This window comes from Teleopsis dalmanni, chromosome X (genome assembly GCF_002237135.1).
Source record: "Teleopsis dalmanni isolate 2A chromosome X, ASM223713v2, whole genome shotgun sequence".
NCBI classification, from domain to species: domain Eukaryota; kingdom Metazoa; phylum Arthropoda; class Insecta; order Diptera; family Diopsidae; genus Teleopsis; species Teleopsis dalmanni.
Genome location: NC_051848.1, coordinates 74,934,266 through 74,948,105, shown reverse-complemented (window position 1 = coordinate 74,948,105; position 13,840 = coordinate 74,934,266). Strand labels below are relative to the sequence as shown.

Here is a 13,840-nt window from a genome sequence, read left to right as displayed (position 1 = left end):
TGAAATCATGTGACGCCAAGCAAGACTTAATAAGAAAATAATAATAGAGCTCACATAACCACATAAAAAAAAATAAATATTTGACATTTATTACAAAATATTTCTCAGTTTTTGAGATTGGTCCACTAGAACCTCCTCAATATGACCAAGTTTTCGTTTTTTTCGAAAATTATAAAAACTTTAACAGGAAAAATAATGAAATTTTAACCAGTGAGCCTGCGTAGTTATTCTGCACGCTCTATATTAAAATCTTTGTAGTATTTCTACATTGAAATTGTAAGCTGTACCATACAAAACTCTTTTTTTTACTAACTTTATAAAATATAACTTCATTGGGAAGGCTCAATTTAGTTCTGATACATTTCTTTCACCTTTGTAAAACAGAACTTTATTATGGAATTTGAATCTAGATCTTGGATACAGCAATTAATACATTCTTTTTAGATATTTAGTTGCTACCCAAAGCTTGTGCTATTCTATTAGTATTAAGACTGAAACTTTTCTTTCAGATTTCTTTTAATCAAGTAAAATGGTTTCTATTAGCCTGTGATTTACTTTTTCTTTAATAAATATTCTTGTTTTAGTAGAAATTAAAAGAATGTCTTGTGTACAAATCATTATTATTTATCATATAATAAAGAAGTAATCAGAGAAGAGAAGTAGAGAAGTAATCAACTTCGTATATAGAAGAAGTTAAATTTTCGACTATTTGAAGAGAATATACACGATTCTCCATGTGTATATCTTCACCTGATATTAGTGAAATATGATTGTTTAATTTATTGTTTATACATTAATCAAATAAAGCTATATTTGCAGTATATGGAAGAAAAAAAAGCTTTATATTTATTATAAATGAATGATCTGTACTAATTAGTTTATCGTTGTTAACAAAGTTCTCAATATCATGTGTTAAAGTGATTAAATTATACATGAAAAATGTCACACTGCATATGAATTAAACCGTTAAATTAAAAATCGAATTGCTCGCTAATAGTGTCAAAAGAGAGCAAAATAAGTATTGAAGATGAAGACGAGAACAAATTTACACAAGACTTGTTATAGAAAGTCCAAGCGAAACCTAGACCTTAAGTAGCACAAATGAAAGCGAATTGTAAATATTTACCCGAAAAGTGTTACAAAAAACTAAAAGTGTTGAAACTAAACTATATTTTAAAAAGAATTTATGAACAATCCAACATACTTAAAATTATGAAAACAGATAAACAAGGATTGGTAGGGCACTACCTACATTAAGACCGAAAAGTTTTCGGAAATTCTCATTTAAAATTCGCGCGCTGTATATTTTCCGATATTTTAAGTTTATGTAGTTTGGCAGCACTGTCCTTAATTACTATGCCAAAAATGAGCGCGATCTGTCAGACAGTTCGTTTACGGCAGCTGTTGAAACCAGTTCACCTCAGTAGGGCGTTGCGAAAAAAACAATGGAAAAAAATATTGAACAAAGAGTTTGCATCAAATTTTGTGTTTCGAACGAAATTTCGTGTGCAGAATCGTTGCGAATGCTACAAAAGGCTTATGGGGAATCAGTTTTATCGAAAACTCAAGTTTATGAGTGGTACAAAGCCTTCCAGGACGGTCGTACGACCGTCGAAGACATTTCGCAACGCACTACTGAGGTGAACTGGTTTCAACAGCTGCCGTAAACGAACTGTCTGACAGATCGAGCTCATTTTTGGCATAGTAATTAAGGACAGTGCTGCCAAACTACATAAACTTAAAATATCGAAAAATATACAGCGCGCGAATTTTAAATGAGAATTTCCGAAAACTTTTCAGTCTTAATGTATATTATTATTTTTATAATTTATTTTAAATGATCTATATATCACTAAAAAAAGGAGTAAAACTAAGGTGTCTGCGAAACATGACCATAAGATTAATTGTCAAAGTTAATCAATATTCAATAGAATTAGAAATACTATGTCAAAGAATGCAAGCTCGAATTTAGCTTGAAGGACTCATATAGGTTTATATCCGCAATGATATGAATGGTAAAAATGTTATACATATTATACTGAAATTGGAATGGAATAATGGAATAAAAATTATTTTAACGTAACTGTTTTCAAAGCATTTATAACATTCAGCTAGTCATGAACTTACATATGTAGATAGTTTGGCTAAACAGACTAAACTTTAATTAACACATGAAGTTAACATAATGTTTACACATATAAACCAGTGTCACTTCTGGTTTTCGTTTTCCACGTAAAAAGAAAGAGTTTAATTTCGCAGAATATAGAAATTAACTAACCTTTTCTAGACATTACCGTGAATACTCGTACAATATAATATAAACGTTCCTTTGTTATCTTTGCATAAATACTTTTATATTGTACACAAATTTTATCATTTTAAAAAGGTCTGTACTCCAGTTTCTGGAAATAAGTACTGTTGTCATATTGTAGCACACATTTTTTTTTTCAAGCTAAGCTCTGAGATAGGGTTCGTTCTGATTCGTGGGATTACACGTTAGTTTTGCAATTATGAAAATTAAACAGAGAAACATTCCACATATATACCATGGGTCAAGTAATAAATTGCATATAAAAAAAACTAGTCTGTCAATATATGGAAGTAGAGTACCCGCATTTTGGGAAAATTTTAAAATATACAGAAGAATTTTTACGGTTTAACAATTTGTCCAACGTAATGTAGACAATAAACCTGAACTCAATTATTTTTTATTTAGGTTGGTGAACACAATGAACTCATTAACTATTGCTATAGATCGTAAGTAATGCTAAGATAGTAACTTAATATTGCTGAAAAAAATTCGTATATTACAAAAGTGCAAAAATTAACGCAATTAATTCAAATGAAATTAAAAAAAAATGTGTAAAAATGAAATTTAAAATTTTAACAATATAGCCTTTTAAATGTTTCTTTTATTTTTAATAAAATTTCTTATTTATATTTTTCAAATATAATATGGAAAACTTCAAAAAATTACATTTTTTGAACGAAATTAGATAATAATTATAAACCAAGGAAGTAAGTTTTCGTTTACTTCTATGGACTTCTATTTAAATTGAACTTTAAGCTTAAAGATTTAATGTTCTTATGTGGATTGTCTCAACAAATGCGCTATATTTCTTTACATACTACCCATTTTTCAATTTCCAATAAGTTAAAAAGAAGGTACTATTAGAAAGATAAACGAAAAAACCTTGTAGCCTTGGCTACTTGTGGAAGAACACAATTAGTTAAAGCAACTAATTTGACAGGCACAAGTTCTAAGCCTGGCACTTGCAGTATAAACAAATTATATATGAACTATAAACTAATCAAAAAATACGAATATTTTTAAGATCACTAATGATAAGCACTTGGCAATACTCGACACAGCGTTGTAAGATCAACCAAACTTCAATAAATTAATTAAACAATTTTGTTGTTGTCTTTTCATTTCTATTCAAACCCTTCTAACTTTTAAATAGTTTATTTTTGTCATAAGATGCGTACCTTTCGACAAGAAAAAAAAAAACATTAGAATAAACTTTTTTTCTAACATCGATTTAAGATATATTTTTTAAACTCTTAAGTATTTTGTATATTATACGAGAAAACTCAAATCTCTTTCTTTTCGCTCTCAAACTAACTAATCTTCTTTAAATTGTTTTGTTATATAAATTTGTCTGCATACAGAAAAGATGGATAGAAAATCTTTAAGCACTTTTCATAAATATTATGTTAACGGACGTTTATCCTTTTATATACCATATTATTTATCGCCATTCTTTGTTAGCTGTTCCTTGTATTTATCTTCTCTATGTTGAGGCTAGTTGAGTTGAGTCAGTGCACCTGAGCACTTTTACTCTCTATTAACTGCGAGGTTTCTACAAAACCCCTCTTTGCGCCTTGACTGGATTATTGTTTATCACTTCATTAGACTAAGCAATAATTGACCTCAGATCTGCATATCTCCCCGAGGAGCTTGTAACCATTCTGAGATTTGATAACGCAGTGTTAGTAAGTCTGTCAGATTTCGCAAATTATTTCAGGGCTCTATCCTTTATGTATTTTTTTGATGGGATCAATCTTGAGGTCCCTGAGGATGTCATTCGTCCTAATGACTTCCATTTGAATCAAATATCACACTAGTTATTCACTTTGTACTTGTACTTCTAATATATATATTAAGTAGTTTAGAAATCTTTAACATTAGAACTTCACTTCTTATTTTAACTGAAATAAAAACATATTCAGAATCTTAAGTCTTTGGTATTTAAAATTTCAGGCCCTCAATACTTAGTTCTGTTTCTAGCTGTATTTAAACATGTGAAGACCATGTATTTTTTTGATTTTCATAGTAGAGTCTAAAGAAATGTTGATCATCTACACCTATTTATTTAGATGCTTTTTGAGTTAACAGGTACATGTCCTCAGTTCAGTTAAAATTTTTATATCTTTTTTGTAGAAGTTAAAAAAAAGTTTCTACCCTGATTCGTTTCGGATTACTTAGACTCTTTAACTGCCGTGTATCATCCAATCAAGCTATCCAATCAAAGTTCTTCCCATTCACGAGTCATGTTATTTTTGAAATTTTAGTAAACTATGTAGAATAATTTGAAGCCTTAAAAATGCAAAACACAATTTAAAAGAAGAAAAAATATATATAAAAATGTTTCAAATATGTTAGTTTAAGATCAGAATTCTAAATGCTACTAATACTAATTGTAGTGTATTATTTATACAATATATATGTTTATATATACACATATAAATCCGAAAATAGGAATGTATTAAAAAATTATTTTTAATATTTTTATTTCAGAATGGAAATTCAAACAGTTAATAACCACATAAATAATTCGCTTATTCTACCTTCATTAATTCCACCAGAATCGAATCATTCACTTAACAGCAGCATCACTCCACATAGTCGCAGTAATAGTCCGGCCAGTTCTAATTCTGAAATTGAAAAAGATTTTCAAGATCTAGATTTGACCTCTAGTAATAATCAAACTTTAGGTGGAGATCTCAACAATTGTAGCAAATCAAATGGATCACTTAGTGGCGCATCTTCATCCTCAGCAAATACAAGCAACATAATTAGCAATGGAAATACCCCGAATACAACAGCGCAAGTTAAAAAGCGCATATCAAGCAGTCGGACATCAACGCGTAAAGCGAGACGAATAAAATTTTATCGTAACGGTGATAGATTTTATTCCGGAATAACCATTCCAGTATCAAACGAGAGATATAGGTAAAAGTATAATATAAAGTTGCATTTTTAAATTAATTTTATTTATGTACATTTCATCAATAGATCTTTCGAAAGTTTGTTTGAAGATATAACAAGACTTTTAGAGGACAACGTTAAGATACCAGGAGCTGTACGTACAATATATACAATGTGCGGCAAAAAAGTAAGTCTTGAATCTGAAAACAAAACTTTCCTTATCGTTACATTACAAATATACATACATATATTTTTTAAGGTAACCAGCTTAGAAGAACTTGAAGATGGTCAGAGTTACGTTTGTTCCTGCAATAATGAAAATTTTAAGAAAGTCGAATATAATACATCCTCTCAACCCTTATCAATTTTGGCTTTAACTAATAAAGCAAATAACCGTCTCTCAAAAATGTATCGACCTTTATCACCATTAAAAAACGGTACCGCTTTAGGATCTAACGGCAGTCCGATGCTAACGAAATCAATTGAATTGGATAACATTGTATTTCCACGTATTGTTACATTAATAAGAAATGGCACAAAGCCACGTAAGGTACGGTTACCTAATAACCTTCTAAGTTCTTCCATATTTTACATATTTACGTGATTGTAATTTTTTTATTCAGATCATGCGACTACTTCTTAACAAACGCAACAGTCCAACGTTCGATCATGTAGTTCAGTCGATAACACAAGTTGTTAAACTTGATACTGGATATGTGCGTAAAGTATTTACACTTTCTGGAACACCAGTACTTCAACTAGCTGATTTCTTTGGGGAAGATGACATCTTTTTTGCTTATGGTACAGAACGCGTTAATAATTCTGATGATTTTAAACTTGAATCTGATGAGCATAAAGCTATCCAAGCAATTCGCAAAACGTTACGTACGGCCGGCACAGCATATCAGGGTCCTAAACCGAAAATGCCTACTAAAAGTAAAAACACAAAGCCTGTACCAATTGATCCTAAATTAGAAGACGAGGAATCAACACTTAATAATATCGGAATCGATGCATCCGAATTGCCAGCAGCGATACGTGAGAATTATGTGCTTGGACAAATTATCGGTGATGGAAACTTTGCTATTGTGGTAAAAATTAAAGAACGCAAAAGTAGACTGCCTTATGCACTTAAAATTATCGATAAAAGTAAATGTCAAGGGAAAGAACATTATATTGATGCAGAAGTACGTGTCATGAAAAAGTTGCAGCATCCACATATTATTTCATTGTTAATGGAAGTAGACCAACCTGCAATTATGTATTTAGTGGTGGATTATGTAAGTGGTAAGTATGTCTAAATAAATTTTAAAAATATATAATTTTTTAAATTTAACTTTAAACTTTAATATCTCGAGAAGTGAGTTATATCGGCATAAAGCATAGTGAAAAAAGTTACTCAAAATAGCTATCTTTACTAAAATCCATTGTTAAATTGGCGTTCTTAGGAAATCGGAATCGCGCTATAAGGAAGAGATACTATGGTATTACGAATAATTAATAATTTTTGTACTGATTTTCTCAACTTATCATAATATACATAAATTTTTAACTACTAAGAAAACTTTCAATTTTTATTCAACATGCAATGTTTAAGAGACAATAAAATTATGTGATAAGAATATGACCTTGTATAAAAATGGTACACTACTTCGATATATGAATAAAAAAATTTGAATGGATCTCATATTGTACTTTATATTTATATTAATCGTATATGTTTTCATACTGTTTATATAAAGAGTAATCCATAAGATGATATACTCTATTATGAAACATGTAACAACTGGAATAGAAATGATTTCTCACTTCGAAAAAGAGAATAAAGAATAACTTAAGAATTATTACGAGATTACTAACCCGTAACTGTAGATTCAATAATCATCCAACAAAGTCAGGAACTCAATCTCACTCATACTACAGATACTGTAGGGAAGAGAAAGAAAACACATATTATGTGCTAGATGAGTGCCCTGCACTGATTCAAAAGCTAAAAAAATACCCAGGAGGATATTTCATAAAACAAAGGAATTCGAGACTAGGAAAAATAGGCCCTATATTCTCTTTCATTAAAGATAACGATAACTCTAATCCGACTAAGGGGCACAATAGATCTTTTAGATCGCCGTATACTATTCCTTTTTCGTAATAATAATAAGGCTCTTCACTTGCTACAAACAAAATGCGGAAACTGTGAAAAAACCATTGCATTTATATAGAGTGCCATATATTGAGAATAAAGAAGATGTAATATAAAGCATCAATTCTCAGCAACACAGTCACATGATTTCCAATTTTTTGGCATTAAATTAAAGATATGAAGGTATAAAGAAGAATTCATAGAAAATAACATTAGAGGATCCAGTACTATATAATACTATATCCTGAGGAGAGAATTAATGTTTTATACCTTATGGGGAGGTCATAAAGATTTGAACAAAATCACAATCACAAAAACTTTTTATTTACATTCACTATCGTATCACAAAATGTAAAGCCCAATATACTCGTATAGCATAGTTCTTATCAAGTTTCACCTATGCTTTACTGTTGTTGTCATAGATTAACACAAGTAATCACAAGTATGTTGCTTAATTAGAAGTAAATCAAACAAAATAAACGGGATGTTTCCTCTTCATTGAACTCGGTATGCAGTTGAGTATTATTTGATATGTTCCATTGTGTACTTTATCGATATAAGCATTTATATTTAAAGTTCAGATAAACATCAAAATTATTCTGATTAAACAAACAACTGCTTTTCAATAGAATTTCTTAAAATATAATTCGGGTTATGGGTTATTTTTCCAATATTATTGCTTTAGTTAGTATACTTTCTTTTGTTAATGGATTATGAGAAAAACAAATTATTACTATTAGAAGAATCTTCTCTTATATCTAGACTTATTTTTTTTTTTCAATATAATGATTTGACTAAATAATATTTTTTTTACAGGTGGCGACCTTTTCGATGCTATTACACGTGTTACCCGTTTTTCAGAGGATCAATCCCGTGTTATGATCAGACATTTGGCTTCTGCACTAGCATATTTACATTCCATGAGTATTGTTCACCGTGATATCAAACCAGAAAACCTCTTGGTAACTATTATTTTTGAACAATATAATTATATATAAATCACATTTTTATGTCTAATACACTAGATAAAAAGGTTGTCTAAGTTTATTCTTCTTTTTATGATTTGCACTTGCTCAGTAAATTTTCCTACATTGTTAACTGATAAAATCTTTAATATCTTTATTTCAAATATCTCTTATAATAAAGATACAATTTTTTTTGTTTTAGTGTCACTTCATTTTTAGCTGTTAGTTCAATCGTTTCATTCGTAATAAGTTACAAAGATTTTCGAAACGTTCTCAGAAGAAATCCAAAAAACTGATTTTTTGTTTGAAATTGACTGTTAAATATTTTTAAATGAAACAAAATTTGCTTTGATGAATTGATATAGAATATTTATAAACTACTTCAATATTCACCAATTTGTGACTGGTGGCACCATATAACTATTGAAATGATATTAGTAGATGATAGATGCTTATAGCATTCCGTCGCGCAGAAGATAAGTCTTAGAACGTAAGAAGTACTACTTTTGTGGTACTATGTAGTAAAACCTTAACAAAAGAAATTTTAGTTGAAGAAATCTATATCTATATTCTATTTCTACTGACTCCTACATAGTGTAGACATTTGAGTAAAGGAGAACTTACAGTAGATAAACGCCTTATAATGAATGCCTGACATGGACAGCGCAAATAAGCTGTTATTTTCTCTTACTACTTTAACCCACAGCTGCGACAGTTGTCATTGAAAGGACTCCTTTTCAATATTCACACGGAAATATGGTTCATGCGATACAATCTACTGCTTGATGATCTTGTTTAGGAGATGTGCTTTTTTAAGCTTTACTTAAAAGTGTTCAATATTTGAGCTAAGATAGTAACAGTTGAAAACTGCAAGTCTGAAGTTTTGACTAATTTGAATACTACAGCAACACGACCTGTATAGAATAAAGATTCAAATTATCGTAAAAAATTGCTGATGATTTGTATATTACTGTGATATTATGTCACGGATAATAGTTTTTATAGAAAAAATGTTATTTTTCGTTTGGAATTTTCTAATTTGATATTTGAATTATAAAAGTTATATTCTAGAGTAAAATATCATTGATATCATTGATTGATACATAATATCTTATACTATAATTTGTTAATTTATTATCATATTTTCTTAAAATAATTGTTAACAGTACTTACAAAATTATACGCCTTTCCTTAAAATCGAAAAGTGTAGGAATTAGATTATTAGCGGTTTATAAAATAGGCTGTGTTGCTTCCTGACATTTTTTCTCCAAAACGTATTGAAATTGTAGTAATTTGTTCCTAAAAAGCGCAAATTCTGACATTTCTTACTGAACAATATTGCTTTGCGTTAGTGCCGAGGCACGGAGAGCCCGGCTCTCATGCCGAAATTCGAACCGACATATTGTTTTTTCTTTAAATCTCAAAAATAACCACTTATTGTAAACAATAATTAATAACCAAAGATTTAAGATTTTTATAAAAAATAATATAATATTATATATAACTATTTATTTATTTATTTTTTTTTGCTTAAATAAAGGTTGAACTGGATGATATAGGTAACGTTACTCAGCTTAAACTAGCTGACTTCGGACTCGCTTGTGAAGTTACCGAGCCTCTTTATGCTGTTTGCGGTACGCCAACATATGTTGCACCAGAAATTTTAATGGAAACTGGTTATGGCTTAAAGGTATATTTTTACCTTAATTTATATAAATAAATCATTTTTATTTTTTCAAATTATTTTTATTAATTTCCAAAACTTTTAATCCAAATAAATTGAAATTACTGGAACTATAGTGTGTAATATCCAGCGACAGCACTATATTAAACCGTAACTTAAAAGTGTTAGTAAAACCTTTCACTAAAATCAGTTTACACTTTGTATTAATATATTTGCTTACTGTTGCAATTTGTCGAAAGTCTCTATCAATACTGGGGCAACTACTTCCAAGTTCCAAGTTGGCAAAAAATATTTTTTCTACAATACAATTAGATCCTTTCCTTTAGCTTAGCTTTGGAATGCTCTAGCTTTTTTTTTAAGCATAAAACTATAAAAGAATGTGTCGCAAGCATTCACGAAATCAAGGTACACCGATGTGCAGTGATAACGTTATATATACCATTACACCTCACAGAGGTGGCGTTCCAATGGTCAAAAATTAAATCAATGCCAGCCATGAGGAGTAATAAAAAATCTAAGATGGTCTGGACTCACTTATATGTGAAAAGAGCATGTTAAGGTACAAGTTTACCATATACACCTGTTTGGTTCGCAATTCACGCGAACAATGGACCGTTGATCAAAGCGGTGAACGACTTTTGGTTTTTGAAATTCGAGATTATTATTATTATTATTTATTTATTATATGTTATCTGTTACATTTATATATAATTTCGTGAAATAATATATTTACTTTTTACAGATTGATGTCTGGGCTGCGGGCATTATACTTTATATATTACTGTGTGGGTTTCCTCCATTCGTTTCACCTGATAATGAACAGGAACCACTTTTCGATGCTATTATATCAGGTGTCTACGAGTTTCCTGATCCTTACTGGTCTGACATATGTGATGGTGTAAGAGATTTGATAGCAAACATGTTACAATCCGATCCTGATGTACGGTTCACAAGCGAAGACATCTTGGATCATTACTGGACTATGGGTGAAAGCAGTTGAACTATTATTTTTACAACAAATAACACACATGAAAGATTCATACTTATTGTTAAAGTTTATATCTTTAGTTTTAAGTAAAAAAGATTATGACTTTTACAATTTTAATTGCTGATGAAAAAATCGATTATATACATATATGTTAATATACATATGTATATACATACATATTAACATACATATGTATTAATATATACATGTATATACATATATTTTAACATACATATGTATATACATATATATTAACATACAATTGTGTATACATGTATTAACATACATATGTATTTATATATACATATATGAGCAAAAGTGAACATTTATAGAAACTAATAACAAAATCGTATTGTAAAGATTGAAAGCGTAATTTACGCAAATCGCTATAGTTTTCCATAGTTTGTTAAATTTATTTTAAATGTTTCAATTTTTAACAGAAACACCAAATTCAACAAAAGCAACTTTAAGCTATGTATATTTTTTATATAAATATTTTTAGATATTTTATTGCATATTTTTAATTTATATTTGTTTGTAAAATTTTTTATTTGTTTTTACGCTGCTTTTATTAATGTATTATTACTATATAAGCTTATAGATGTGTTATTACACAATTTAAATAAATCTAATTTAAATATTACATTCTTTTTCTTCGACAAAGGCATTAGCTTTAAATGTGTCTACACATATACAAAAAATGAGAATTGAGGAATTTTTTCAATATGTAAAATTAAAAATCGTTTAATATTTTTATATACATATGTATATTAAAATTATTCATAAAGCATTTATTGAGTTTCAAAGAGAGTGTATGTATAAATTTCGATTTTCAATAATGTTGCGAATTGTATGTTTTTGTTATTAAATTTTTTATTATTAAATTTTTTTTATTATTTAATATTTTTATTATTTAAATATATAAATTATATGTAATTAAAATATTTAATTGTATGTACACGAATATTTTATAAATTTAACGAAGCAACTATTTGTGCATTTCCAAATTATATAAACGAAATTGTTAACAGCAATCGTCTCAGTGCTTTTGTAGAGTTCAATGAATGCGTTCAGTTTCGTTAAGTTCAAGTAAAATCTTGAACTAATGTTTTTTTAAAAGACAACACCAATCAAATTCACCTGTACTGCTTAGCAAAAGCACACTCCACGTCTGCATTACCACACGTATATATATATTTTTAATAGTTTTAATTTTTATATTTAATTTGAGTTTCAAGAAGTTGTAACTTAAAAACATAAAAACAAACAAACAAATAAATTTAGATGATGAAAGCAATTTTACACTTCGCTAGATCGCTATCTTAACTCATTACGAAATGAGGATAGTCTAAAAATTTAATAGTATATTACTCTCAACACTTTTGCGGATAAAATGTATTTAATAAAGAAGTTGTGAATTAAAATTAATGAAATAACAATGAAATAAAAATATCTTTCTATTTCATACTAAATTTTTTAAACTACAATTTGACTTTTATATGTCCCATTATTTATTTTCGAGGACATAATATTGGTTAATCAAGTGTATGGATAAAATTTTATTATATCTAAAAAATACTATAACATTTTAAAAAAGTTACTAAAATCGTGTAAAATTGCTTTGAAATTTTATTTAAAATTATTTGTTTTATACAATCAAGAAACTAAAATATAATACCTATAAACATAAACACTAATTAAAAAAAATAATACTACGTAATATAAAAAAACAACGATACATTATATAAGTATATATCGCGGAGTACGTTCATACCATGGAATTAGAGTCAATAAGTTTTATATAAAGTCTGTTTTTGATGTAGACTATTATTTAATAACTATATATGTACTTGTATACAGAAATATATGCTTTTAAGTGTTCTGTGAAGGCAAACAAAAAAACATAGATATATTATGTATATAAACGAATACATATTTATATATACATAATATTTATCATTTTTTGGCATGTATATACATATTTTATAGTATAACATATTTATAATATAATATATAATATAATATATTATATAATATAATATATATATATATATATATATATATTTATATACTCCTACATGGATTACTAAATAGATTTGTGTGAGTACAGTTATGTGCAAAATATCTAAATTATATATATTTGTGTGATTATATACTTAAATATTTATATAAATCTACAAATTTTTAAATAATGTGTTAACTTTTAAAAGATATTTAGATGCAAAAATGACAAATGAATGAGTTAAAATGATATAAAAATTGTCTTGTAACATATCTATTATAATCATAAAATGCAGAGTTTTACAAATATTTTAAAATGATCTTAGAATTTCGTTCTCTGCATAGATTTATGAAGTATACCAAGTCGGTTAAATTGTTTAAGTCTTACTTGAAACCCATACTGTAAACGTACGCCTGCAGATATATATATATATAAATAAAATATAGAAAGCTTAATTTTAATATGTTAAAATTATTTATGTTTTCATACTTTTAAATGAATTTTGTTTACTTTTAGTAATACACAAAATATAAAATAGTTTAAATAAACATTTAAAAGAAAAAAATTTTACGATACTATTTATAAACAAAAGTAGACACTTAAAAAATTCTATAAATTCACCATTATAAAAGTTAAAATAATCTATTAGAAATGAAGTAAAATATAATACATGTATAAATAATACAAAAACAGCAACAACAATTACAATAATTAATATTTATAAATATTATTTGAATTAAGTATTTGATTTTTACATAAAAGACAACTGCTACATTTACTATTAAAAATTATAATAAATAAAATTTGTTTGATTTATTTACAACTTGAGAAATAGAAATCTACCAATTT

General features: G+C 27.7%; 1 protein-coding gene across 3 annotated transcripts in view; it reads left to right on the top strand.

The window, feature by feature from the left end:
• The window catches only part of LOC119687402 (serine/threonine-protein kinase GL21140), an 83,764-nt gene extending 72,639 nt beyond the window's left edge, over nucleotides 1–11,125 (top strand). For all 3 annotated transcript variants that reach the window (XM_038101701.1, XM_038101700.1, XM_038101699.1), the window contains 7 exons: nucleotides 4,802–5,236; nucleotides 5,300–5,399; nucleotides 5,472–5,762; nucleotides 5,836–6,499; nucleotides 8,169–8,314; nucleotides 9,858–10,007; nucleotides 10,744–11,125. In XM_038101701.1, the coding sequence (XP_037957629.1) occupies nucleotides 4,803–5,236; nucleotides 5,300–5,399; nucleotides 5,472–5,762; nucleotides 5,836–6,499; nucleotides 8,169–8,314; nucleotides 9,858–10,007; nucleotides 10,744–11,001 (2,043 nt within the window). In that variant the 5' untranslated portion in view covers nucleotide 4,802 and the 3' untranslated portion in view covers nucleotides 11,002–11,125. The remainder of the gene's footprint in view (nucleotides 1–4,801; nucleotides 5,237–5,299; nucleotides 5,400–5,471; nucleotides 5,763–5,835; nucleotides 6,500–8,168; nucleotides 8,315–9,857; nucleotides 10,008–10,743) is intronic.
• Nucleotides 11,126–13,840: the final 2,715 nt, after the last annotated feature.